Raw genomic sequence first — 27,510 nt, forward strand, 5'->3', positions numbered from 1 at the left:
AGAGGCTCTCTGGCCCTCCCTCTGCCTCTGGAACTCCGGAAGTTCCCTTTGTTGGGTATTATTGACATGTGTGAGATGCTCAGGAAAGAGAAGGATGGACCCTGCACACGTGCCTACAACCGCTTTGTCTCCACAGGGGGAGCCTGGTCCCCGAGGTGTGGACGGAGCTGCAGGGCCTCGGGTAAGTAGCCTCCCCTCCTCCGGGCCGTCATGCTCCAGGGGGCCCCATGGCTTCCGAAGCCCCTGTCCCCCCACAGAGACCTCAGGGGAGGGGAGGAGGGGGAGCCAACCTAGAGCAGTGGGAGCTTCTGAAACGGAGAGTAGTATCTTTCTTTTTTTTTTTTTTTAATAACTCACTCGGAATTTGTTTCATGTTTCATTTCATTTCATAATACATGCTGTTCCAGTTTGCTAATGCTGCTGGAATGCAAAACACCAGAAATGGATTGGTTTCTATAAAGGGGGTTTACTTGGTTACACAGTTATAGTCTTAAGGCCAAAAGTGTCCAAAGTAACACATCAGCAATCGGGTACCTTCACTGGAGGATGGCCAATGGCGTCCAGAAAACCTCTGTTAGCTGGGAAGGCACGTGGCTGGCATCTGTTGGCCTTTGCTCCCAGGTTGCGTTTTAAAATGGCATTCTCCAGAATGTCAGCATCAGCTTCCAACGGCCGTCTTCAAAATGTGTCTCCCAGCTGCAGCTGCAGTGAGCTCCTTCTGTCTGAGTTTTTATAGAGCTTCCGTGAACCAATCAAGGCCCACACTGAATGGGCAGGGCCGCACCTCCATGGAAACACTGAACCAATAGTTTCCAACCTAATCCACACTAATATGTCTGCCCCCACAAGACTGCATTAAAGAACATGGCTTTTTCTGGGGGATATAATATATACAAACCAGCACACATGCTTTCTGTGAAATGTTCCAGTATGGATGTGTGAAAATAAGAGTCCCCAACCTCCCCCCATCCTCCCTCCCTCCCCAGGGGGTGCAGAGGCCCTTCTGGGCTCTCTTCCTTGCACATTCTAACACAGACCCTTGGTTTGTCCTAAACGGCATCATCTACACCTGAGGTGGTGCCCCTTTTACAGCCCCTCTTGGAGGCATGTCCCTGTCGCTGGGAGCACAGCTGCCTCCCTCCCTCTGACAGCCAGCGGGTGCTGGTCCCAGATCATTTCCAACCAGTCCCTGTCAGCATAACTTTAGGCCAACAGCTGAGATCCCATCCCCAGCTGTGGCACCTCGAGCAATTCTGTCCCTTCCCCTCCTCTGCCCGTGAGCCTGGCCGTGCAGGCGGCTGGGGAACCAGATTTGTCACAGGGTATGGGAGTTCCGAATAAACTAGATAGTCCCATCGGGCAGCGGGGACCAGGTGGGCAGCCAGCAAAGGAGGCTCGGGCTGGGTCTCTCCCCGCTGTGCAAGGTGCTGCCCCCAGGCCTACCAAGGGGCTCCCAGCCCCTCACTTTCCTCCCAGCAAAGAGCAGCCTTAGTACTGAAGAGAGGTTCGGAAGGAATGGCAGGGAGTGTGCATGTGTGGGGGCACGTGGGGGCATTGGCATGAGTGGGCATGTTCGTGTGTGGGTGTGGCATGAGTGAGCATGGGAATGTGTGGGTGTTTTAGTTTCCTTGGCTGCTCTAGCAAATACCATGCCATGGGCTGGCTTAAGCTATGGGAATTTAGTGGCTCACAGTTTTAAGGCGAGGAAAAAGTCCAAATCAAGGCATTACCAAGGTGATGTTTTTTCCTCAAAGGCTGTGGCATTCTGGGGCTGGCTGCCGGTGATCCTTGGTCCTGGGCTCTTCTGTCACATGGCAACGCACATGGCGGCCTCTCCTGGCCTCCCCCTTCTCTTCCAAGTTGCGTTGACTTTCAGCTTCTTGCCTCCCTTGGCTTTCTCTCCCTGTCCGAATTTCATTTTGCTTAGAAAGGACTCCAATAATAGGATTAAGACCCATCCTGATTGGGTTGGGCCACACCTTAATTGTAATAGCCTCATCAAAAGGTCCTACTTACAATGGGTTCACACCCACAGGAATGGATTAGGTTTTTCTGGGCTACATATAGCTCCAAACCACCACAGAGAGCCTGGGCATGTGTGGGCAGGCACAGACCTGGCCGTGGGTAGGTGTGGCCATGGGCAGGCAGGGCTTATGCACGTGTGGGTGGGCGTGCATGGGCGTGTGCCTGTGTGGATACGGTTATGACCAGGAACAAATGTGGATGTTAGTTAGTTAGTGCTTGGCATATGCCAGCCTCTTCCCGAGATTGTGCAACGGAGGCCCAAGAGCAAGATCCAGCCTAGCAATGTCTTTTGTCAGGCCCTCACAGCATTTTAGAGGCTTTGGGTTTTGCTTTTTGCCAACGTCTACAACTCCGAAGAGCTTTGCATAAAAATCAGGATTTCCTGAAAGTGCAAGGATCAGGCCTTGGTGGGGTTGAAGTCTCATGTGGAGGTGACTCTTGGGCTGGAAAGGGGCTTTCCCTCAGTGGGCACCCACTCGCCCACCTACCCCTTCCCTCACGCCACCTGCCTGGCCCCTGGGCACACTTATCTGTAAGTCTGAGGGCTAGTGCTAAGTGTGCATGGGAGAGTGTGAGGCCAGCTGGGCCCGACCAGGTGACCACCATGAGCCAACACACACTGGTGACAGCACACACACGCACACACACACACGTGCCTGGGGTTGGGTGCAGGTCTCCTGTTGACCTCTTCCGTGGCTGAGGAAACAGAGCAGGTGCCTGCTTCCCCACCAAAATAGCCGCTCCCTGAAATTCTTGCTTTTCTCCCTGCTGCAGGGTCCAGCGGGCCTCAAGGGTGAGCAAGGAGACACCATGGTGATTGACTACGGCGGTCAGATCTTGGATGCCCTCAAGGTAGTGTCCCCAGCAGGACCAGGATATGCCCTTGTTCACTTGCTTAGGAAATGACCAGCTACTCTGTGTATTGACGAGCCCTCCTTGACGAGGGGCAGCTTAGCATGAAGTCCCCAACTTCACTAGTTGCCTGACTTGGCAGCAGGATTTGGGGCTGGGTGGAGACCACATGATGCTAAAAGGGCTGCTGTGAACCAGCAGTTCCTGTGGCCCTGATTTCCCCGAGGCCATGGCAGAGAGGACAGCTGGCTCCTTAGGGAAAGAGGAGAGCACCCCCTGGTGTCCATCCCAGGAGACTGGGTCTCCTGTTGACCATTGGGGTGTAGATCAAAGTGGCAAGTCTGCCCAGGAGCCTCTGGAGATGTGTGCCCTCTGAGCCCTGCCAGCAACTGGCCACCTTGTGACCCATTCTGGGTGGAAAGGTCCAGGGTCAGCTGCTCACAGTTTACCAGAGAAGGGAGCTGGGATCAGGGAGGGGTGTTTATCAGAGAGTAGCCGGGGCATTCGCCTGTGATCCCACTTAGCTTCAATTCCAGTTCTCTCCCTCAGGCTAAGGGAAGTACAGGTTGATGGTAATGACAGTCTGCCTCAGCCTGTGTGGTGTGGCGTGGCCCCAAGTGCATGCCCAGTGTATGACGTGTCCCAGGCCAGCTGGGAGCCATGTGGGAGAAGCTCTTGGAGTGCAGGGAGGCAGGTTGTGGCTGCCAGGCCAGGATGATGGTGCGATTGACTGGGCAGTGGCAGCCATAGTTGGGTCTTGGGGCAGAGGAGTGACATTAAAAAACCATCATGGATGGTGGTGATGGTAGCACATTTAACAGGACTAAATTATATATTTGAATGTGGTTAAAGGGAGAATTTTAGGTTGTATATAGGTTACAAGAGTAAAAATTTTTTAAAAAGCATAGGCATGTGTGACACAAACTGTGAACCCTAATGTGAGCTATATTTAATAGTACAATTATAATAATATTCTTTCACCAATTGTAAACAAAGGTACCACACTAATGCAAGGTGTTAATGGAGGGGAGGGGGGTGTGTGTATATGGAACCTTAGTATTTTTTGTATGATTTTTCTTAAACCTACAACTTCTCTAATTAAAAAAAAATCATACTGGAGGACATTATTGGGACATATGAAAAATTGGAATATTGACTGTAAGCTTTATATTAATGTTAAAGTTCTCGAATTGGATAACTGCACTTCAGGTGGTTACATAAGTGAATAGCCTTGTTCTTAAGAAACATACATGGAAGTATTAAGTACTCAAGCAGCATAATGCATACAACCTACTCTCAAATGTTTAGGAAATAAGTAGGTGGATGGATGGATAGATAGAATGATACAGCAATGGTGACAAAATGTTAAAAGATCTGGGTATCTAGGAGTGAGAGTATGTTAAAGTTCTCTGTATGGGTTTTGAATTATTTTTGCAGCTGTCCTTTAAGTATGAAATTATTTCAAAATTAAAAATTAAAAAGGGAAAAAATATTGGGGAAGCCTAGCTAGGAACTGTTGTGGAAGGTGAACCAAAGTGGGTGTGGAGGGGAGCTGGAACCAGGAGGCCCCCCTGGAGGTAGGAGCCAGTCTTGGGCTCAGGGAAGGGGTGGGGGGCCGGGTACCCCTCATTGGAGATGTCAACGGGAGGGAGCAGCTTCGTAAGTGGAGGTGGCAGGGAGAGGACCAGAGGCTGTCTGGTTGGGATGGGGTGTGGCTTTGGGAGGGGGCATGAGTTTGGGAACTGAATAAAGGTAACAGTGGGGGACAGGGAAGGCCTGCAGAAAGCCAAGCTCAGGCCTGAGCTTGGGAGAGGAGTCGGTCCTAGAGACACTAAAGACACTGTCCCCTACCGGTGAGAGGGCAGAGCTCCATGGGGACCAAGAGACAGCAGGAAGTGAAGCAGGAGCCTCCAGAGAGCGCACAGTGGAGCAGAGAGAGCAGGAGTGGGGGATGAGATTTTTGGCTGGCCTCAAAGGCCAGCTGGGTATTTTAGCTTTTTCCGAGAGGCAATAGGGAGCCATAGATGGATCTTGAGCAGGGGAGTGTTGTGAAGAAATCTATATTCAGGAGAGACTAGCTGGAGGACAGGTGCACTCTGGGTCCTACATGGGCAGCCGTGGGTGGTGCTACTTCCTTGGGGCCAGACAAGGTGAAGTGCAGTGTGGCCTGGCCCAGCTGGACTGGGACTTGGCCCTCAGGGTGGAGGGGGAGGTGGGTGAGCAGCGATGGGGGAGGAGGCCCTGGCCAACACCCTGACCGGTTTGACTTTCGCACACAGGGTCCTCCTGGGCCACAGGGGCCCCCAGGGCCACCAGGGACCCCCGGAGTGAAGGTCAGTGCGTGTGCGGTGGTCCTCAAAGCCCCCTGTCTCCAGGGCCCTACCTCCCTTCTGCTCACTACTTATGTCCCCCTCTGCTTCTCTTTCTCTCCCACCTTGGCTTCTGGGGGTGCTTAGAGAAAGGGGGTCCCTGCTCCTTCCTAACTAAGCTGGGTGCCTTCTTCCTAGTTACTCCCTGGCACATTTAGATCCAAAAATTTAGATCCATTCCCACATTTAGATCCACAAATCATCCCCTCGTGACATCATAACAGGGCCATAGGTTTTTGGGGCCATTCCTGTTGGTTCTTTTCTGCCCACCTCTCGGGAGAAAAAGCCCAAGACTTCAAATGCAGGCAGGGTCTGCCATTTAACCCTCAAGCCTCAACCTCCACATCTGTAACAAACCAGCCTGTACACATACCTGCCTCTGCCCAGACGGTGGCTGAGGACATGGAGGGGGAGCCGGTGCAGGTTTGCTTGCAGCTTCTGCCCCCATCCCTCAGATCACAGACCCTTCCTTGGGGCCCACAGGTGGTCATCACTTCTTCTCTCACATGTTCCCTTCCAGGGAGAGCTTGGACTCCCCGGCGTCCCTGGAATCGACGGAGAACAGGTCTCTGGCCGGGCTTTTTGCCGCCTCGGTGATGCTGGTGCCTGGGGTTGGGCTCTGTGTGTGTTCGTGCAAACCATCCGTATGTGAGGATGCAGATGTGGGGGCTCCCAGCACGGACCCTGAGCCAGGCTGCCCACCTACAGACCCTGATGGTGCCGCCACTCTGGCTCTCGGAGAGGCCCACGTCCCTGCAACCCCCAGTTCCCCAGCTGGATGGGGAGGAGGGTGACAGGGCTGCTGTCAGGATTAGATCCGTCTGTGTGTGCAACTCTCAGAGCGTGCCTCTCCCATTTTAACAAATATCCAACAAGTACTGCTCAGAGTGTCACTGTGGTTAGGATTATAATTACGTGTGGTCCTGCGTGGACATGGGCACATCCCTGGGTTGACTTGACATCTGCGAGCATGTGATTTACTGCTGGGTCCCCAGCATAGGATACATCTTGGGCATTTGGTAGTTGGCAGAGGGAAGGAATGCAAGGGTTGCAAGGTGAATGATGGGTGGTGGTAGGTTGGGGGCAGGGAGCCCTGAGATGTAAGAGCAGAGTTGATACTGGGGTCCCCGAGTGCCCTCTGCTGCTGGTGGCTGCCCCAGCCCTGTCTGCTCCCCATCTCTGCCCCACCCCACCCTGCATGCAGTGAGGAGGGGCTGGGGCACACCCTTCCACCTCCATCCAGGCCCCTGGTGCACTGGGCCAAAGCTCCCAGCTGCCCAGGCTTGAGGCAGGGACTCACAAGGAGGAAGTGGGGTCCGTCCTGGACTGGTGGGGACTAACTCTGGTACCCACCAGAGTGGGGAAAGAGAAGATCCCACTGAACCTGTAAATCCCTTGTTCTTGTGGCTTTCAGGGTTCCAAAGGATCAAAAGGAGACCAAGGCGAGCCGGGGCCAACCGGACCCAAAGGGGAAGTGGGCGAGATGGGCTTGTCTGGCCCCCCGGTATGTGGCTTGGCGGGGTCCCACTTATCTAGGCTCAAATGTGCTGGAAGCTGTGGGGAAGTAGGTCAGGGATGCCAGGCTTACCCTGCCCCACCACACCCTACCCTCCAGAGGCGGGCCTTGCCGTGTCCTACATTCAGCACAGCCAGGAGCACCCGGCCAATACTGCTTGGCCTTGCTGGTCACCTAGGGCAGGCCATCATTCATTGTCTCCTCCATTAAAGGAGCTGCCAAAAGGTGAAATACAGAGGCCAAATGGTTAGACTGCAAGCCTGGACCCTAGCTGCCTGGGTGTGCACCCAGCCCCCTCTCTTACTGACTGTGGGAACCTGGACAAGTGACCTAAGCAATTCAGACCTCAGTTTTCTCGTCTCTAAAATGGGTGTGACGGTTTCCTACCGAATGAGGGCATGGGAAAGGCTGAGCAGGGCAGCTGGCATGCAATAAGTATCCACTATCCTCGTCATCGTCACTTTTATCATTGTTTTGATTGTGGCTGGGCTGGAAGATTGTCTGGGTCTTAAGCCACTGGTTACCCCTCCTTTCATGACCATTGAACATGGCTCAGGGTCGAGAGTTGACTTGCCTGGGTTCACTCCACTGGAGGACAGCACTAGGGCTTGACCCCAGGTCTTGGCTTCCAGAGCCCCTGTTGCTCCCCTGCACAACAGGAAACTGTGTTGAAGCAGTATGGGTGCCCTCTGACTACCCACCAGGCTCGGCACCCACAGCATGCCACACTGATTGGTGGGTGTTCTAGTTTGCTAATGCTGCCAGAATGCAAAATACCAGAGATGGATTGGCTTTTATAAAGGGGGTTTATTTGGTTACAAAGTTACAGTCTTAACGCCATAAAGTGTCCAAGGTAAGGCATCAACAATTGGGTACCTTCACTGGAGGATGGCCAATGGCGTCCAAAACCTCCGTTAGCTGGGAAGACACGTGGCTGGCGTCTGCTCCAAGTTCTGGTTTCAAAATGGCTTTCTCCCAGGACGTTCCTCTCTAGGCTGCAGCTCCTCTTCAGAATGTCACTCTCAGTTGCTCTTGGGGTGTTTGTCCTCTCTTAGCTTCTCCGGAGCAAGAGTCTGCCTTCAACAGCCATCTTCAAACTGTCTCTGTAAACTGCAGTTCCTCTCTCAGCTTCTGTGCATTCTTCAAAGTGTCCCTCTTGGCTGTAGCTTCTCTCCAAAATATCACTCTCAGTTGCTCTGAGTCCCTCTGTCTGTGAACTCCTTCATATGACTCCAGGGATCCAATTACACCCACCCTGAATGGGTGTGGTAACACCTCCATGGAAATTATCCAATCAGATGTTATCACTCACAGTTGATTGAGTCACATCTCCATGGAAACACTCAAAGAATTCCAATCTAATCAACGCCAATAATATCTGCCCACACAAGATTGCATCAAAGATAATGGCATTTTGGGGGACATAATACATTCAAACTGGCACAGTGGGAAAACCTTTTTGAGAGGCACAAAGGCCAAGCCAAATGCTGCTGCCCAGAAGCTTAATGGGGGAGGGAAGAGGAGGGTAGCCGGGCACCAGACAAAAGAGCTCAAAGGACATCCCATCCTGCAGGGCATCGACGGCCCCAAGGGGGAGAAGGGAGAGTCGGCGTGTGACACCCTGCAGGACATCCTGGTAAGAAAGGGTGCAGGGGAATCGGGTTTTCCCACAGCACCCAGCCTGGGCCGGCAGGGTTCTGAGCCTTCGGACACAGAGGAGCCACCTGGCCTGACCACACCCGAGGAAGCGGGTTGCGAGGGAATATCAGGCTGAGTCCTCCACCTGACACCCCTCTGAGAACCCACAGGCCAGCCTGGGAGGGCAGGAAGGAGCCTCGTGCCAGCTGCTGAGGGCTGGCGCTCAGGAAGTGCCCCTCCAATGCCTGACAAGTTTAAGTGTGTGAGTGGGTGATGGATGGCCAGGCAATAGGTGACCAAACCATCTCTGACCCCTTCCTAGGCCCAGATCATAGTGGAGCCAGGACCTCCCGGACCCCCCGGGCCCCCAGGCCCCATGGTAAGAACAATTTGGGTTTGAAGCAGCTGGGAGACAAAGAGGGTGGTGGACCCAGGGCCCAGAGCTGTGCCCAAAGGGTAGGAGCACGTCCAGGCAAGGAGGGCAGAGCCCGGGAATGGGCCGGGGTGGCCCTGGAGGTCAGGGCCACAGCATGGGAAGGAGCCAGTGTGTGGTCTCGCCAGCTTTGGTGTGACAACTGCCAGAGAGCCCCAGCCCCGGGGCCAGGATCCAGACTCACTTGGAAAGACCCTCCTGATCTGTTCTCTCCTCCACCTCCAGGGTCTTCAGGGAATCCAGGGTCCCAAGGTGAGTGCTGGGGAGTGAGTGGAAACCCCCCTTACCTGCTCAGTCTCACAGCCTAGGACAGTCTCAGAAAACCTTGCTAATGGGCCCAGGGGACGCCCCATGTGCAGGCCCAGCCTGCCTCTGGGGACTGAGCTTGCTGAATCGCCTGGAATATAACTTTCCTGCTGCCCATGGGAACCGGCTCCCCCATCCCCCACTTTGGCCTCCCTCTTTCACTCTCGCTCTCTTCTCCTGCCTCTCTCACGGGCCCCACTCCTTCATCTTTCTCGGTGCCTGGCCCTCCCCTGCTCCCCACCCCTATCCCCCCATCCCCATCTACGTGCACGTGTCTCTCAACTGCCCACGGCCTGAACACAACGTTCTGGATTTGGTGTGGATTACATAATGTCAGGAACAGAAGGGGAGGCTGCTGGCCCCACTGCTGGTCTCGTCCAGCATCCTATTCACCCTTGGGGAGGACACATCACTGCTTCCCCGGCTCCCAGTGAGTGCCGGGGGGTGGGGAACTCAGAGTCGTGGAACCCCAGACCTGAGCAGGGCCTGTGTTTGACCAAACCAGATACACTGCTTGTGGTGGTTATTTGTCCCAGCGCTTTCCCCAGATCATGCTAATTGGCAGTTGATGTCGAGGGACAGACAGGGCCCAAATGGGGAGCTCAGAAACCTGTGGGATAACCAGCTCTGCCTGGCTGTGCACCTGCCTTCTCCCTGTACCCTCTGAGCCTCCACTTCCCCACCTGTGGAATGGGCATGGCCACACCACCTTCCCGAGTACTGAGGGAGCCCCTGCGTGGGAAAGCCCTTTGTGAAAGGAGCTCCCCATGGCGCCTCCTGCTTATTTGTGATACGGAGTGAGCCAGGCCCCTCCTGGCTCTCACACAGGCCCCCAGCTCTCCGGTCCTGCCATCTGTCCAACCCTTTTCCCCTGACCGATTTCCCCTTCACTTCCAGGGCTTGGATGGAGCAAAGGGAGAAAAGGGCACCTTGGGAGAACGAGGCCCCAGCGGCCCGCCTGTGAGTGTCATAAGCTCTGTTTGCCCTTAGCGATGCTAATCCCTGTAACCGTCAGGCCTCTTGACCCCCCGTCCTTCTTCCATCTAGGGGCCAGTCGGCCCACCAGGCCTTATTGGGCTGCCAGGAACCAAAGGAGAAAAGGTAACCGCCCTCTTTGGACCCCCCACCCCCACCCCTGCATTATACAGTCTGTAGTATCACTCAGCCCTGGGGGCTCAGTCCCTGCACCCCACGGGCCCTCTAGGCCAACTGAGGCTCTACCCACATCCACCCAACCCTTTGTCTAAACTTGACACTACCCCCGTGTCTGCCGGCCAAACCACAGGGCTGAACTTGCCGGCAGCTGGGATCCCAGCACCCCACTCCCCAACCCTCTCCAATCCCCTCTTTGTCTCTCTGCAGGGCAGACCTGGGGAGCCAGGACTAGATGTAAGTATTTTGTGGTTCGCTGTGATTGGGTCCCCCCCGTGTGTAGCTTCTGCCCCTGTGCTGCCCAGACAGGAACCTGATCTGGCTGGCTTGGGTGTGACTCCCCTTCCCCAGGGCTGGGATTATAGCTAATCGATTTCTCCTGTGTCCCCATGGCCAAGTCCAGTGCACAGTCCAGAGTAGTGCTTTATACATGAAGGGATGGAGGGATGGAGGGAACAATGGATGGATGATGGATGGGATGAGGGATGGATGGATAGATGCATGGATGGATGGATTAATGGATGCATGGATGGATGATGGATGGATGGATGATGGATGGATGGACAGATGATGGATGGAAGGATGGATGGAAGGATGGATGGATGGATGATGAATGGATGGGATGATGGATGGACGGATGATGGATGTATACATGCATGCATGATGGATGGATGGATGGATAATGGATGGTTGGATAGATACATGGATGGATGATGGATGGATGGCTGGATCAACAGATGGATGATAGGTGAATGGATGGACAGATAGACGGACGCATGATGGATGGGAGCAGTGAGGAGGCCATTGCAGTAACCTGGAGAGAGATGATGAGGGTTCAGCTAGGGTGATATTGTGGGAAGAAGAGAAGGGGAGGTATTAGCCTGAGGTTGATTGGATCAAGTCTCTTTTGGTGCAAGTGATAGAAATCACAATTTAAACTGGTTGAAACTGACCTGTAACTGAAAAGTCCAGAGGTACAGCACGTGGATCTGGGGTTCCAACCGTGTCACCAGAACCCAGCCCCTCTCTCTTGTCGCTACATCACTGTGTGGGCACCATTCCCAATCCTTGCCTGGTGGCAAGGTGGATCCTCTCAGGCCCAAATCCAGAAGAAAGAACATTTGCCTCATTCTGTACTGTTCTGGAAAAAGTCTCATTGATTCTCATTGGCCCCAGTTCAGTGAACCCTAGTGAACACTTGGCCAGTGCCGGGCACGTGCTCAGGCCTGGAGCTGCGTGGAGCCAGTGGATTGTGAGAAGGGAGGACAATCCCAGGAAGATCAGTTCCCGTTGAGAGGGAGATGGTGACCTGGTGCAGGCTGCAAGGACTCCGGTGGCCACCCGAAACTTGGAGAACTGCAGACAAGGAAGAGGAAGGACTCTAGCCTGGGTTTCTGATGGGGAGGGCCACATTCTCCCAGTGAGAAGAGGGAGGGGAAGAAGATGACGCTGAATCCAGTTCAGGCTCTAGAGCCTGGGAGGTAGTTGGGGTGGAGCTAGTGAGACTCCGTGCCACCTTCTACGAGACCTACAGGTCAAGGTGGTGTCTCACAGCCATGCCCGCTGCTCCATCTGGAAACCCTTGGTGCCCTCGCTCACTCCACCAGGGCCAGCTGAAATGGGGACTCTGCTTGGAAGCTGCCCCCGACCCCCACACCTACACAGAACAGCCCCTCCCCGCTGGGGACCTTCCCGTTAGTTCCTCGGTCAATGAACATTGATTGTCATCATCTACGCCCCGTTGCCTGCCCCGTGTGACTGTAAGGGGGAAGGCCAGCGCCCAGCCCGCAGCCCGATTCCTAGTGGCTGCTTAGTAACATTGTTTGGATGGACGGACAGTTGGACGAATGGATGGATGGGCAGGGGTGTCTGTGTGTACAAGGGTGGGTGAACAAAGGTCACCCTTTCTCGGTCTGTCCAAGATGGTGACATAAACTTCCGCGGATTTCCGGGGTCTCTGTCCCCAGCCACGCCTGGGCAGTGCCTGCTGCATCTGGTTGTGACTTGAGAGAAAGCACATTGCCAGCAGATCTGCTCAAGGCGCTTCTGTCCAGAGAAACAAACAGTGTTCCACTTTGGAGGGAGCGGTGCCCGTGGCCTAGACATGAGTTTCCCCCTAAATCGGCCTCATATGCAGTCTATGTACCACTTGACAACTGAGGCGGGGCCAGCTTGTACCATGACTCTGTGTGGAGGGCAGGGGTGGGGGTGGATGACAGAGAAGCAGAGACGAACAGGAAACAGAGGGGCAAACCTCATTTGCAGATTTAACCTTTAATCCTTTTATCAGGGTTTCCCAGGACCCCGAGGAGAGAAAGGCGACCGGAGTGAACGTGGAGAGAAGGTGGGGGCCGGTGGAGAGAAGGTGCTGGAAGATGGCAGAGAGGAGATGGGGCAAGGGAGGGGAGATGGGGCAGGGGGGAGAAGAAGGGGTAGGCAGAAAGGAAGTGGGTGGCGAACAGACGGGGGCAGACAGAGCTGGTACAGAGGGCCGCAGGGTTGGCCCATCTCCCTGAGACGTGTTAGGGATGGGGGGGCCTCAGCCTGGCACCCACAGCTGAGCCTCCATTTCCCTTTCCGTGCAGGGGGAGCGAGGGATCCCTGGCCGGAAAGGCGTGAAGGGCCAGAAGGGTGAACCAGGACCACCAGGCCTGGACCAGCCATGTCCTGTGGTAGGTGTCGGAACAGGGTGGAGAGCCCCCGGCCCAGGCCACTGTCACCCGCAGCCAGGCTCAGGCCGAGGTCGCCTCTGGCCTCAAGCTCGTGTTGGCCCTGGACTGGGTGCCCACCCTGCCAGGGCCACCTCTGCTCCTGCGGCAGCCACTGTGGCTTCTGCTCACTCTGGTCTTGATCACCCCCCTCAATGGGCTTGGTTTGGGGGACCCAACCCCCTCTTCATAGAGGTGGAGACCAGCCCAGGGTGGGGTCTGCTTGTCAGGGTCCCGACCCCAGGGCAGGCTGGCCTGAGTGGGGACCTGCCTTGGGCTGGGGGTGGAGAGGTTGCCTTACGTGGCGTTTTCAGGGAAATCAGGGGCTCCCTGGGAGGGGGCTCAGATCTGGGAAGGGGGCTCCAACAGGGAAAGGCAAGGTGCTACTGGGGGGAAGGTCAGAGGCTGCTCCGTCCCCAATGCCCTGGCTGCCTGGGTCCCCAATCTGGGCTGACTCCTTCAGGGCTTGAGGCAAGGCTGGGCCGGAACTCGGTCTTTCCTTTCCCTCCAGAAGAATCTTTTTCTAGTTTGGGATACGGTATACCATACCCCACCCCCCTTCCCCTGCTTCTCCTCTCTATGCCCCAGAATCCCTTTCCTCTACATCCTCCACAAAACTTTCCTTCCTTCTCATTCTTCCATAATAGTTCTCAACGGCCACCCCAGACCCAGTGCCTAAAACGACCAAAATCAGTTCCCTGTTTTTAGAGAGCAGGGAGGACTTACAGGTTAAACTCTTCTAGTGGAGCCCAGAAAATAGGGGGAAAACAAAACAGCTGAGTTTTTGTATTAAAACTGACCAAAAATTCGTACCCAGCCACACCAGCCAGGGACGCGGGGAGAGGGTGGGTCCCCCAGCCGGCCTTCAACTGTGGGTGTGCAGGAGAATTCCAAAGGGGTGTCAGAGCCCGGGAGCTCAGCCCCATCCTCTGACCACTGTTCCTCAGTCTTTCCATCCATACAATGGGCGTGGTGATCCTTGTGTCCCAGGGGATTTGAGGATGGAGGGGAAAAAAAAAAAACAAAAATACATGAGCTGAGTGGGAAATACACACGAAAAGCCCAGCCATGCCGCTCCAAGGTCAAGACTTCCCTCCAAGACAGGGAGCCTTTGTCTTTGAAACAGGAGAATCCCAAATGCAGAGGCCAGCGAGGGGCGGCGGGCTCGCGGGACGGTGGGCCCTGCCCTGCGGTACGGTATCTGGCCTGCTGCGTGCTGTGCTGGGCTGCCTGTACCCTTCCTTTGCCCTCAGCCTTCCTCACTTCTGCCTTCCTTTCTGTCCTGCCTCCCCTGCACCCCTCTTTGGTCCTCGGCCCGTGCCCCTGGCTTCACGCACGGACACGTCCTGTGTGTTAGAGGCCCCCGCTGCGTACCTTGCAATGGAGTGAAGTGTTTCCCACCCTTGGGTCTCCCAGGGATTCTAGGCCGATGCATCAGTCCTGGTCCCTTGTTAATTCAACATCCACCAGGCTGTCGGAGGACACCTGTCCCTTCCCTGCTGTGTCTGATTGTCCTGCAGGCCTGAGCCCGCTCTGTCCTCACACAGATCCCAGGCACAGGCCGGGCAGGATGGTCTCAGCACCTGGACTGTCCTCGAGACGTTCTGGGAGACATTCCTGCCATGAGCACAAAAGCAGATGTCTGGAATGATGCCCAATACTCCACAGTGTCCTGTCTCTGATCACTGGACAGGTGTCCTGAAAAAGAAAAGACACCAAGAAAGCACGTGGGAAGGGAACACCCTACAGACATGTGCAGTGAGGGGCCATTGGGTCCCTGAGACCTGATGGATGGGAGGAGGTGGGAACTCGCTCGGGCCCCACCCAGCAGCTCCCTGGGCTGTGCCTCCCCCTGACCTTGGAGAGAAGTGTGCTGCATGTAGGGGAGCTGGGCAGACCCTGGCCCCCAGTCCCTGAAGCTTTCTTCCTTTTCAGGGCCCCGACGGGCTGCCGGTGCCGGGCTGCTGGCATAAGGTATCTTGCAGGCTGGAGTCTCCGGGGCAGGTGGGAGTGGGTGGGCAGGTGGGCACCTGGGCACCAACTCTCAGAGTTGGGTTTTCCAGCATCAGCCTCGCTTTGCCTTTCTCGTCTCGTGGTCTGAGGCTCAGGGCTGTGATGCTGGGAAACTGCACTTGACCCACCCTGTTGGTCATACAGGCCTCGGTCAGGGCTGCCCAGCCATGCAGAGCCATCAGTGCCGGACTTTGTCCTGATTGCACCACCAAACAGGGAGTGGCAGTCAGGAGCCTGGGGCACGGGAGATTGGGGACCAGAGCTGCTTATAAGGAAATGGGAGGACTGGGGATGCCAGAAAAAGGCAGTCCAGCGAGCGGGGTTGGGGGATGGGACCCCAGGGGCCCAATACCCCCTCCTCAACTCCAGTCTCTCCCTCCTTTTCCAGTGATCCCCAGCACCCAGCCCACAACCTGTACAGATCCGTGTGGACGTTTTTAACTTTTGTAAAAACAAAACAGTAATATATTGAATATCTCTTCTCATGGGACGTGGCCACCTGTGGTCTTTTTTAACATTCGAGGGTGCACCCAGCCCAGCCCCAGAAAGATCAGCACGTGGAGCCGGCAGAAACTGGACGGTCAGTTCCGGGAGAGTTTGTGTCCTTGAAGGGTACCTGTGGGACTTGGCTTTCCCAGGAGGGAGACGAGGATGATGATGGAGGGTGCCTGCCTCAGATGAGGCTGGGACGATGCACTGGGTTGAGCTTCCAATCACCTGATGAGCAGAAAGTCACAGCTGCCCTGCTGCTCTGCGAGACCTGCTCCCTGAAGTTCAAAGCCCTGGAGCCCACCCTGTCCAAGAGGGCCTGGGTTTGGACAGCAGCTGCAGCTGGTCCTGTTCTTTCCAGCCTCCAGACAGCTCCAGCCAGCTGCACCCCCTTGTGGCCCCCTTGGACCCTGGGTTTGCCAGGGCAGGACAAGACTCCCACCCAGCATGTGCAACTGGCTGCTGGGAGCTGCTGGAAGCACCTTCAAGCGGATCCAGCTCCCACCAGTGGGCCAGGCCTGAGTTCAGGGGACCTCAGGGAGCCACCCTGCTGTGACAACACATGTCCTCCAGTCAGGAGGGGTGGCCATGTGCTGTGATCGCCGAGCTGTGGGCCCAGCTGCAGGGGGCCCAGTGATCCCCACGTACAGAGGACAGCAGGTCCCAGGCTGGACTGGCTGCCAGTCCCTGCCTCTGTCTCCTCACCATCCAGAACATGGGCATGATGGGGCTTTGCCAGGCCTGAGGAGACGGATCTGGCTCGGCGCTCTGGGTCTCCCTGGCCCCAAGCCTCCAGCCCAGGAGAACGGTGGTCAGCCACTGAAAAGGGTGTTCCCAGTGAGTTGTTACAGACAAAGCAAACTCCAGGGCTGTTCCCAGAAGGCCCGAACAAGGGGTCTGCTGTGGGAACAGTCCCTGCTCTGATGAGAGGCTTGCCCGCTCCAACAAAAGTTCCCAGCCACCAGCTCCATCCCCGCTCCTCGTCTCCCCTTTCTGTGTAAATGGATATCGCTGCGTGTAATAAAGCACAAATGTGTGTCTGTGTGTGCCTGTCCTTGCAGACAGCCCCTGGGGCACCTCTGGGGTGCGGTTTCAGCCCACCTTCTGATGGGTGGGGAGGGAAAGGGGGACTCTCCCTGAGTCAGGAGCCAACCAAGAAACCAGGAGATAGTTCAAGATCAGGGCAAATTCAGGGTTGGAAGTTAGGAAGATACAGACTCCAGTAGGCCTTGGCCATGTACCAGCTGAGCCCTCTAGCCAGTCACGTCACACTGCCAAGCCCATGTGCGCATCTGTTCTGGTCATAGGTCAATGGCTGCCTAAACAAATCACCCCAAAATTTGTTGCCTTAAAACCACAATCATTTCTAATTTCTCCCTTCTAGTTCTGGGGCTCCACGGGCTCCACTGAGGTTCACACTCAAGCCCTCATAGGTGGCAGCAGGCAGACAGCTAGGGCTGGGTTCGTCCTGAAGATCCCCCTCTCTCCCATGTCCGGCAATGTTGGCTGCCAGCTGGGACCTCAGCTGGCCAGAACATCTACCCGAGATCTCTCCGGGTGGCCTGGGCTTGCTCACAGGATGGTGGCCGGATTCCAAGGGGGGATGTCCCAAGTGGACCAGGAGGAAGCTGTATCACCTTTTATGGCCAAACCTCAGAAGTCGTTACCCGCCAGAGTCAGAAGTTCACCCAGATTCAAGGGGAGGGATATTGACCTCACCTCTCAGTGGGAAACATGTCGACATCATTTTTTTAAGAAGAAAATGTGGGATGGTATGTCTTGTTGCAGCCATCTTGGAAAATGTAATCTGCCACCTCACTGTAAAATGGGATGGTGATCCTGGCCAGTTAGATGATGGTTTAGTGAGGATCACTGCAGTAGAACATGCCAAGAGTCTAGGACAGGTCAGGCCCCCTTGGAAGCGTCCGTGATTCTGAGCTCCCTCTCGCCTCCCTACTCCAAGACCAAGCAAGGGCACCATCTGGCAAAACGCTGCCGCTCCTCTCATCCCTGCTGGTCCTTCTCACAACCCTGAGGGAAAGACCCAGCAAACATGCCCATTTCACAGATGGCAAAATCAAGCACATTCAAGGTGATATGGCCAAGGAAGGGTCTGCAGTGACAGGGTCTCAGGCCTTTTCCCTCCAAGGACTGAGGCCAGAGAGGACCACAGTATGGGCAGCCCCCTGCTACACAGACTCCTCACTGAATCGAAGGGGACCAGGAATATATCATCCCCACCTTTTACTCCCTAAGGAGCTGGCGATAAGTCTCAGGCCATGTTGCTGGGTCAGTGGTCTCCGTCACCAGAGAAGACAAGTAGTATGAAAGAGAAGAGAAACACAGTGGGGCTCTTTTAGTTTGCTAAACTGCTCAAAGTGATACCATAAAATAGGCTGGATTTTTAATAATGGGAATTTACTAGCTAACAAGATTCCAGTTTTGAGGTTGAGAAAAATGTCCAAATCAAGGCGATACTTTCTTGCTGAAGACCAGCTGCCAGTGATCCTGGGCTCTTCTGCCACATGGTGGTACCTGCTGGCCTCTCCCTTTACTTCCAGGTTTCATTGCTTGCATCTTCTTGCTTCTGTGGCTTTCTCTTTCTTTTTCTTTGTATTGGTCCTGTATATAAAGGACTCCAGTAAGAAGATTAAAACCTACCCTGGGCCACACCTCAACTGAAGCAACCTATTCAAAAGGTCCTACTTACAATAGGTTTACACCCACAGGAATGGATTAGCTTTAAGAATGTGATTTGCTGGGGTATATGCAGCTTCAAACCACCATAGGCTGTGGTGACTAATGCACATCATTGGGTGTCAAAACCTCCTTTGGGTTCTGGCAGAACCCACACACGTTCACTGCCCTTTTCAGTTTGCAAATAGGTCCTCCCGCATCGTGGTTACCTTGCAGAATCATCTTACCAGCTCCATGAAGGAGGAGGCCTGTGTGGTAGGTGTTGCATACAGTAAAACTGAGGCTCAGAGAGGGCAGTCACCTGCTGAGGGATTGCATAGCCAGGAAGTGACGGTGGGCTTGGGACTGGACCCAGGTTTTTCAATGCCCTCTGATTTGTCTTTCCAAAATTGCTTGGCAGGGCATGGAGTCTGTCCCTCCATGCAGGCCCTTATGCAGGCAGAAGCCAGATGCTCCCCCTTCCCCACACACCCAAGGGGGTCCCCTTCCTGCTCCTTGGGATAGGGTGGGACCCCTTTTGGCCCATTGCCACCCCCTGGTGGCCTCATACCTTGTATTCCCAGGTCAGCAAACAAAGGTTCAGGGCCTGCTGAGTCTTCAGACAGTCTGGGGTCTCCCAGACCCCTGGAGGCAGCAAGACCATAGAAGAGTGAGTAACTTGCTCAGGGTCCCAGTGGAGATGCCATGAAGTGTTCCTGCCTCAGAACTGAACCTCAGTGGCTGAGGGGCCTCAGGTCTTCCTGCCATGAAGGGAGAGAGGGAGACACATATATTGAGCTCCTGAGTGTCAGGGAAGCTAAGCTAAACAAAAAGATCACTGTCCCCATTTTGCAGATAGATCTGAGGCCCAAGAGGATCTCCTTCCTCCAGATCCTTAGGATACTCCAGGAAATGCATGGGATGCTTTTGGTTGTCTACAATAGGGGCCCACTCCCGGCATTCAGTGAGCAGGGCCAGGGAGAGTAAGCGTCTGAAATGCATGGCACACACCTGCTGTTCCAGTTTGCTAATGCTGCCGAATGCACAACACCAGAAATGGATGGGCTTTTATGAAAGGGGGTTTACTTGGTTACACAGTTACATTCTTAAGGCCATAAAGTGTCTTCACTGGAGAAAGGCCATTGGCATTTGGAAAACTTCTGTTAGCTGGGAAGGCACATGGCTTCCAGGTTGCATTTCAAAATGGCGTTCTCCAGAATGTCTGCATCAGCTTCCCACGGCCGTCTTCAAAATGTCTCTCAGCTCCAGCTAGCTGTGAGCTCCTTCTCTCTGAGCTTATATAGTGCTCCAGTAAACTAAACAAGGCCCACACTGAATGGGCGGGGCCACACCTCCATGGAAATTATCCAATCAGAGTTATCGCCCACAGTTGGGCGGGTCACATCTCCATGAACACTGAACCAATAGGTTCCAACCCAATTCACACTAATACGTCTGTCCCCACAAGAATGCATTAAAGAATATGGCTTTTTCTGGGGGACATAAATGTACAAACTGGCACACCTGCCCAATGATGAATCTTGTCACTGAGAATGCCAGTGATGCCCCAGTTGAAAAATACCAGGCCCTGGGCTCAAATCTTGGTTCAGCCACTTCTTCCCATCTCCTGCTCTCTTATACAATGCTACCTCAGAGGCTGGGCATGAGATAATGAACTGAGGTGGGCTGAGCCCGGGGCCAGAGGCAGGAAGGACCTGGCTTTCCTGAGCAGGGAGAAGGGGAGGCATCCTGGTTATATCAACATCAAAAACTTCCTCAACTTCCAACAGCTTCTGACACCAACTACCAATACTGTGGTAATTCAATCAAGTCAGCGCTGACTCCAGAAGTTGGGGACGGGGGCTGAGGTCATGTGGCTAAAAGCCTCAACCCCCTAATCACCTGGGGTGGGGAGGGGAGTGACCCTCAGAAAAGAAGTACAGGCCACAAGCAACCTCTCAGTTAATTGGAGAGAAGTATTTTTCAAGAATCATGAGAAGAGTTCAATTCTGCTTTATAATTAAAAATAAGAAACTCCAAATGTTCCTTCATAAAAATCTTAAGCATTTTGCAAGTTTATGGACAAGAGAGAGAGAAAAAAGGAGCAATGAGGCTGCAATGCAGAGGGCTGGGAACTAGGGAGAGGTTCAAAAAGGAAGCACAGGCCAGGACCTCCCCTTCTAGGGATCATGAAGGCAGGAAGTCCCATTGCCCCACCCCAGAGGGAGGTACATCTTTGCTCTCCTGGCTTCCTAGCTCCTTTGTGGCCTCTCCTTATTCCCTGGGCTGGGAGTCAAGGAGGCCTGAGTTGGAGTCCAGCCTCTGCTGCAGACTTGCTGTGTGTCTGGAAACAAAACCCTTTACCTTTCTGAAGCTCCGTTTCCTCGCATATACTATTGGGATCAAGGGGCCTTAGTCGTCTTCCCAACTCTCTTCCTGCCTAAACATATACATACGATTCTCTTGGTGTTGACATAGCTCCCATTCAGCCTGCCTGCATTCTGGCAGGAGCAACGGGGCCCTGAGATCGCGCTTATCGTGGTGATGTCCTTTGTCACCCGCAACAGCGCACCGGGTGTGAAGGCCTGGGTCCTGCCCCAGAGGAGGCAATCGCTTCTCCTGCCCTGCGTACCAGGCCCGGGGCTGGGTGTCTGCCGACTCAGAGAGGCTGAGCCCGAGGCCCAGGGCGAGGCCGGGACGGTGGGGTGGGGTGGGCGAGCGCCGGGATCCGGCGGGCCGAGGCCCGGGGCGCGCTGGGGAGACCCGGGCCGGAGCAGCCCTCAGAATGCGAGCGCAAACCCGGCTTCCGCGCGGCTACGACCAAGAGCCGACTCGAGCGCTCGGGCCGGTGGGGCCTGTTTGCCAAATGAATAAACAAGCTGAGCTAGATGGGCCGCTTTAGGGGGCGGGCCCGAGCAGCCAAAAGCCGCAATCCGCAGGGGTGGGGGCGGAGCTAAGGCGGGGCGGGGCCTTCGGGACGGCGGCCGCGCGCGAGATCTCTCTCCGGTTGCGTCTCGGAGCGGACTGACGGCCCTCGCTGCCATGGCGGCGGGTCAGCGTGCAAAGGCCGAGACTCTGGGCCTGAGGCGGCGGCTCATCGGGTACGCGGCGGGAGGCGCGCGCTCGCGTATGGGGAGGCGCGCACGCACGACGGACGCGGGGCGCGCGCACGTCCGGCCCCGAGCGCTCGGCTGCGTCACCCCGTCCGGCCTCACCCCGGGTCTCCTTGCCTCATTTTAGCCAGGGTTCCACGCGCCCCGGCCAGGTGACCCTCTGACGTGGGCCCCGCAGTGTCCCCTCCGGACCGACCACACCTGCAACCTCGGCCCGGGCTCTTGGCAGCCTCGCTGGGAAGCCTTTGCCCCCGGGAGAAGGCCTTTGCCCTGGCACCCGGGAGGACTCCCTCTCCCCCCGTGACAGCCGGCTTCAGTGACCCAGGAAGGGGCCGAAAGTTGGGGGCGGGGAGTAGCCATAAAGAGCAGGGGCTTGGCGCTTTGCGCAACGGAGCCACTGGCTGGCAGGGAGAGTTCAGGGCTGAGAGCCAGCCACGTAGTGTGGGCCATCCCCCCCACCCCCACCCCAAACCCATCCCAGGAAGGAAGCACAAGCTTGAAGAGACCGCCGTGCGTGTGGCGCATCCATCTTTCCCGGGATCCCAGGCAGGCATGTGCAGAAATGAGGAGGCCACTTAGCCTTGAAATTACTGAAGAAACCATTTAATTTTAGCAACTTCTTGCCCCATCCTTTTTCCCCATCTCCAGCCACCTACAGAGTGGGGAGACTAGAGGCAGGGAAGCAACACCTGGGCCTTCAAGCTTTTGTCCTTTCCAGAAACAGGCAAGTGGTGGGGAGAAGCCTGTGATAGGTAGACTTCTCCCTTCCGGTCTTCAGACATGGTTGCCCGCTCATTGTCTCCCCACAGCTCTTCCTGCAGACTCTTTTTTCCCGAGGATCCTGTTAAGATTGTCCGGGGCCAGGGGCAGTACATGTATGACGAGCAGGGGGCTCAGTACCTCGACTGCATCAACAATGTGGCTCACGGTCAGTATCGTCCCTCGGGCATGTGGGGCAAGCCAAGGCTGTGAACCTGACCTGAGAGTGTCCTGAGAAGAAACCCGGGTTGAGCTGGGCCAGCATCCATGCCCAAAGGAGGCGCAGACTTTACAGCATAGCTCTAGAAGTTTCCAAGTAGTGGCCGTTCTAAGCCAGGAAATGGCCCAGCCATGACCAGCGATGCCACGGGGCCCTGTCCAAGTGTAAAGGATCCTGGAAGGGCTTCAGCCCCAGTGACCGGCTCAGATGCTGGGCAAGGAAACCAAAGTAGGAATTCAGTCATCCAGTTGGGAATACCAGAGCTGATGGAAGGAACAGGAGCCCATGACTTAGCAGGCAGATTGGTTCATGGCAGGGGCTTGAAGCTGGGATTGTCTGGGTTCAGATCCCTGTTCTTCACTTACCAGCTTTGTGATTTGGGCAAGTTCCTTAATCTCTCTGTCCTAGGTTTGCCCATCTGCAAAACAGATGAGAAAATAATAGCTACCGAGCCGAAGGGAATTTTGGAGAATGAAATGGGATAATTTGTGTATCTCGCCTTGAATGTGCCTGGCACATCCTGACCCCCCAATACTTGTTCACTGTTAGCATTATCTTCGGCCTTTGACAGTTACGATCTCCTCCAATCCCCAGTGACTGGTAAGGTCAAGCCCACTGACAAGACAGACCCCCATTCCCCACCACCACTCCCACACCCACCCTTGTCAAGCAGAGGGCCTCAGGGAGCCTCCTTAAAGAGGAGTTTTCTAGACAGGGTCATCCAGATATTTTCTACCAGAGAACATTTTCCTTATGACAGTCTCAGGGACTCCTTTCTAGGTCTCCCTCTCCAAAACCTGCATCTCTCTCTCCCCTGTCTTCAGCATGACCCATCTCCCCCTTTCCTCTTCACTTCTCCCTCAGTAAATGGGTCTCCTTGGGCAAGGGTTACAGATCGGGCTGGGGGAGGTGCCGGCTGGGTGACTGAGGCAGGCCTTTTCCAGTTGGGCACTGCCACCCTCTCGTGGTCCAAGCGGCACACGAACAGAACCAGGTGCTCAACACCAACAGCCGATTCCTGCATGACAACCTCGTGGATTATGCGCAGAGGCTGTCCCGGACCCTGCCAAAGAAGCTCTGTGTGTTTTATTTCCTGAATTCTGGGTAAGTGGACGGCGGCCAGCCCCCGGAGAGAGAGTGAGGCAACGAAGATAGGATAGCTGTCTGCAGCTGCTGCATATCCCAGCAGTAGACCCTAGCGAAGTTCCCGTGTTGGATCCAGTCTCCTGGTCTCTTAATTAGGGAGGCCATGACTTCCCCTGCAGAGTGATTGTTGGGATTTAATGAGGTAATATATTTATATTTACATCTCATGAATGTACAGGCCCATTGTTGAAGGATACAGCCAAATTCCCTGCCGTCAGCTTCATCTTACTTACATCTAGTGATTTCTTCAAAGAAATACAAAATTAAGAGGGCTGGAGGAAAAGTGTAGGACATAATGAGGCATGAAGTGGTAGAGGGACTTGACCTGTTCAGAGAAGGCTTCCCTGAATGAGTGACATAAGGCTAAGAGCTGAAGAATGATTAGGACATAACTGGGCAAGGAAGGAAGGGAAGGGTGCCGCCCACGCATCCAAAGTGCTCTTTCTGGGTTGGTCGCCACAGGGAACAGCCTGTGCAAAGGCCCTGTGGTAGGAAGGGCACAGCATGCTGGCACATTAGAGGCCAGTGAGGGAGGAGAGAGAGTGCAGGCTGATGCTGGAGAGGGAGGCAGGACCCCGCCACCCAGGGCCTTATCGCAAAGTAAGGAATCTGTTTTATCCTAAGAGCATGGGGAAGCCATCAGGGAAGTGATATGATCAGGGTGGGGGAGAGCAAGAGCAGAAACTATCAGGAGCCAGTTCAGCAGCCAGGTGATGGTGGCTTGGACTCGGGAGTGGCAGGGGAGGCAGAAATGGCAGGTGACATGACACAGACCCAGCACAGCACACCTGGGAGAGAGCATCTCAACAAGCCTTAGGTAGTGGTGTTTGGATTAGAATAATGATTTTTACCATAATCGTTGCCATTTCCATACTACCTCCATTAACACTCCCCTCCCCTTGCCAGTGTTATCTAGGAGGTAGAAGTTACCATCTTCATTTTACAGATGAGGAAAGAGCAGTTCAAAGAAAGGAACTCACGTGCTCAGGGTCATCCGTTGAGCCAGAGTTGGAATCCAAGATGTCGGGCTCCTGGTTCAGTTCTCTAGGAAGAATAGGGAGCTGAGTCCAGGAGTCACTGCTTCCTTGGCAGTGAAGGAAGGAATATTCTCCCCATCCTTCCCAGTCTTGTGTTTAAGCCCTGCCTAGCCTGTCCCCAGGTAGCTCCCAGATTCATCCACCTCTCTCCATCTCCATGGCCACCACCCTTCTCCCTGGACAGCCACACATACTCCTCCCAGGTCCCCCCACTTCTACTTGTATTCCCTCCTCCGTTAGACACACACAGCCAATGGCCTCCTCCAAAAACAGTTGAGTCATGACCCTTCTGTAATTAAAACCCTTTAGCAGCTTCCCATGGTGCTGGAAATAAAATCCAGACTCCTTCCAAGGCCCAGAAACCCAGCCCCCACGTGCCACCCACATCCCCTAACTCTCGCCCTGCCCTTAGCAGGCCCTTGGCCTCCTTTGTCTTCTCTCTTCCTTTTCCTTCATGGGGCCTTGGTGTGTGCTGCTCCCTTGGCCTGGAAACTTTCCCCTTGGGACCTCATAGAGACCTTCCCGGGCCCCCATCTAAAGAAGTACCCTCCCCTCCCACCTGGTACTCTCTCAGCACCCTGTTTCTATTGTAGCACCAGTCAAACTGGTCATTATTTTCTTTCTTTGTCCTTTAGCTTCCAAGACACATACTAGAATGTCAGTTCCATTAGGGTCAGGGCTGGTTTTGCTGATTATTTTAGCCCCCTCTCCTACCACCATGCCTAGCACATGGAGGACATTGGTAAATGTTTCCTGAGTGCATAAATGGATGACAGATGGGATGATTGTCTTGTTGCTGGAAGGGCTTCCTCCTCCAGGAGGGTCTCTCTGTGGGAAGCTGCTATCCGGGAGGTGGGGAGTGGGAAGCAGAGCCGCAGCCCTGGGCTGGGCCTGCCCCCAGATGGCTTGGCAGGGCCCACCTTTTCTGTCGTAGCTCGGAAGCCAATGACCTGGCCCTGAGGCTGGCCCGCCAGTACACAGGACACCAGGACGTGGTGGTCTTAGACCAGTAAGTGCACTTCACAGCCCTGCTGCTTCCAGAAGCCTGGGGCTGGCAGACTCATGGGGAATCAGGGGGCTGTGTCTCAGGGTGCCTTCAGCTAGGAGGGGTGAGGGCTTGTGTTACTGGGGGGTAGCAAAACAGGCAAAGACCCCCACAGGAGTCTCCTTCCCTCAGGTTCTCAGAAGGCGGCTTTTGGAGAGCAAAGAAGGCTTTGTAAGGAAGTGAAAGTTCATCCCATGCATTGAGATATTTAAATCGTTCCCACAGCAGCTCCCAGATGCAAAGACCTTGGGCCAGCCTTAGAGTGTCGCCACATTTTAAGTGTACTACAGCTCACTCCCCCTTTTTACGGGGGAGAAAACTGAACCCAGAAAGGCTAGATGGTGACCCACCCTAGGTGGGAAGTGACATGGCCAGGAGCTTTCCCCACTGGGCGTCCTGGGCTCTTCCCAGCCCAGGGTTCGGGTGTCAGAAAGGTGGGCCTTCCTGGTGCGTCCTCTGAGGTGCCCGCCCTCCCTTCTCCCCCCACCCAACCCAGCGCCTATCACGGCCACCTGAGCTCCCTGATCGACATCAGTCCCTACAAGTTCCGTGACCTGGACGGCCAGAAGGAGTGGGTGCACGTGGTAGGCACCGCCCAGGTCGGCCAGAGGGCAGGGCCCACCCTGCGCCCAGGTGACTCGGCGCTGTCATCCCCCCGCAGGCCCCACTGCCGGACACCTACCGCGGCCCCTATCGGGAGGACCACCCTGACCCAGCTGCAGCGTATGCCGATGAGGTGAAACGTGTGCTCAGCAGTGCACAGGAGAGGGGCAGGAAGGTAACTGCCCAGGCTCCTGCCATTCCAGCAGACCTCAGTTTGCAGCCCCATGCCAGGTGCTGGCCACCCAGGGAGAAATCAGAGCCAGGCCCTGCCCTCTCAGAAGCTGGTGGTGGCATTAAATGCTCAGCAGAGAGCTAGCTGAGAGCAGAGCAGTCTTATGTCCTGGGTGTTAGGAAGCCAGGAGGTTCCTAACCCAGGCTGGGCTGGTGTGGGGGTGAAGGGGGATCCTTGGAGGAGGCGTCCCCCTGATTTCAGTAGTAACAGGTGAGGAGGACCAAGCCATGCAGGGTGGGATGGGCCATGGAGCGGGAAGGCATCCTGAAGTGAGGGTGGCCTGTGTGGAGGTGGAGGGCCACGTGGGTGTGAGGCTAGGCTGAGCGGGGCAGGAGGTGAACCCAGAGAGGCAGGCAGGGCCTACATGCCCCAGGGGCCCCGGGCGCTCTGCTGGAGGTGCTAGAACTCCACCCTGCAGGCCGTGGGGACCATTATGGGGTGTGAGAGGGAGAGTAATAAGATGAGGGGCTGTTCTCTGGAGAGCTCCCTCCAGACTGCATGGAGGGTGGATTTGAGTGGGGCTGGCCTGGAGCAGGGGACGCCATGCTTTGGGGCCCAAGTGAGTGGCAGGGAGGCCCAGGGCAGGAGAAAGGGGTGGTGTGGAGGGGCCAAGACAGGAGCAACATTTCCCACCAGGAAGGGGGACGCCCCTGGTGAGAGAAGAGGGGAGGCTGTGGGAAGGCAGGTGGAGGGCTCTCAGAAGGCTTCACTGAAGCTGAACATAGGACCTGGCAAAGCAAAACAAGCTGGGAGACCAAAAGATTGGCAGGGGGATACTGGGGAGAGCCTGGCCCGGGTCCTGCAGGCCTGTGCGTTTCAAGGACTGTTCACCCAACTCTCTAAAACATGACTAGTGAAGTGGTCTGGCCACAGCAGTGGTGGGCACCAGTTCCCTATCGTCTCACCCTGCCCTCATCCCACTCAGTTTTCCCATGGCCACATCACTCCAGTGGTCCTGTGGAGGATGGGTGGGAAGCAGTATGTCCAGGGAGGGGCTGCAGCCAGAGTCCAAGGCAGAAACAGGCAGGTCCCCCAGGTGGAGATGGGTGGATTCCAGGAACATTACCAAGGTAGAGTCGTAGATGTGGGGACTGACTGACTGGATGAAGGAGGCAGAGGGTTGAGGATGGTGCTGGTTGCCAGACAGGGGACAGAGGGAAGGAACAGGTTTACAGGGG

At 55.3% G+C, this 27,510-nt stretch overlaps 2 protein-coding genes and 1 long non-coding RNA gene across 11 annotated transcripts in view; 2 read left to right on the forward strand and 1 right to left on the reverse strand.

Annotated features, from left to right (window-relative positions):
• COL23A1 (collagen type XXIII alpha 1 chain) overlaps positions 1-16,539 on the forward strand; it is a 389,555-nt gene extending 373,016 nt beyond the window's left edge. Inside the window, exons 14-29 of one of the 3 annotated variants that reach the window (XR_005214814.1) lie at positions 137-181; positions 2,800-2,877; positions 5,157-5,210; positions 5,767-5,811; positions 6,661-6,750; positions 8,336-8,398; positions 8,723-8,779; positions 9,059-9,085; positions 10,037-10,099; positions 10,187-10,240; positions 10,502-10,528; positions 12,582-12,635; positions 12,877-12,963; positions 14,935-14,973; positions 15,401-15,592; positions 15,863-16,539. Coding sequence is in view for 2 of the 3 variants with exons in the window: in XM_037823084.1 (XP_037679012.1) it covers positions 137-181; positions 2,800-2,877; positions 5,157-5,210; positions 5,767-5,811; positions 6,661-6,750; positions 8,336-8,398; positions 8,723-8,779; positions 9,059-9,085; positions 10,037-10,099; positions 10,187-10,240; positions 10,502-10,528; positions 12,582-12,635; positions 12,877-12,963; positions 14,935-14,973; positions 15,401-15,403 (786 nt within the window). In the remaining variant the exon portion in view is untranslated. Of the gene's footprint in view, positions 1-136; positions 182-2,799; positions 2,878-5,156; positions 5,211-5,766; positions 5,812-6,660; positions 6,751-8,335; positions 8,399-8,722; positions 8,780-9,058; positions 9,086-10,036; positions 10,100-10,186; positions 10,241-10,501; positions 10,529-12,581; positions 12,636-12,876; positions 12,964-14,934; positions 14,974-15,400 lie in introns of all 3 variants that reach the window. The other 2 variants (XM_037823084.1, XM_037823085.1) reach the window with 2 other exon arrangements.
• A 1,523-nt stretch (positions 16,540-18,062) lies between these two features.
• On the reverse strand, positions 18,063-21,244 carry LOC119524380. Its single transcript, XR_005214807.1, has 3 exons — positions 20,542-21,244; positions 18,749-18,938; positions 18,063-18,123 (listed from the first exon to the last, which is right to left on the reverse strand). It is a non-coding gene; the product is annotated as an uncharacterized LOC119524380 (long non-coding RNA).
• PHYKPL (5-phosphohydroxy-L-lysine phospho-lyase) overlaps positions 21,197-27,510 on the forward strand; it is a 46,762-nt gene continuing 40,448 nt past the window's right edge. For 4 of the 7 annotated variants that reach the window (XM_037823005.1, XM_037823009.1, XM_037823010.1 and 1 more), the window contains exons 1-6: positions 21,197-21,278; positions 22,100-22,218; positions 23,214-23,373; positions 25,354-25,461; positions 25,994-26,081; positions 26,159-26,275. In XM_037823005.1, the coding sequence (XP_037678933.1) occupies positions 21,220-21,278; positions 22,100-22,218; positions 23,214-23,373; positions 25,354-25,461; positions 25,994-26,081; positions 26,159-26,275 (651 nt within the window). In that variant the 5' untranslated portion in view covers positions 21,197-21,219. Of the gene's footprint in view, positions 21,279-21,307; positions 22,015-22,099; positions 22,219-23,213; positions 23,374-25,353; positions 25,462-25,993; positions 26,082-26,158; positions 26,276-27,510 lie in introns of those variants that run through there. The other 3 variants (XM_037823006.1, XM_037823007.1, XM_037823008.1) reach the window with 3 other exon arrangements.

This window comes from Choloepus didactylus, assembly GCF_015220235.1.
Source record: "Choloepus didactylus isolate mChoDid1 chromosome 11 unlocalized genomic scaffold, mChoDid1.pri SUPER_11_unloc1, whole genome shotgun sequence".
NCBI lineage: Eukaryota > Metazoa > Chordata > Mammalia > Pilosa > Megalonychidae > Choloepus > Choloepus didactylus.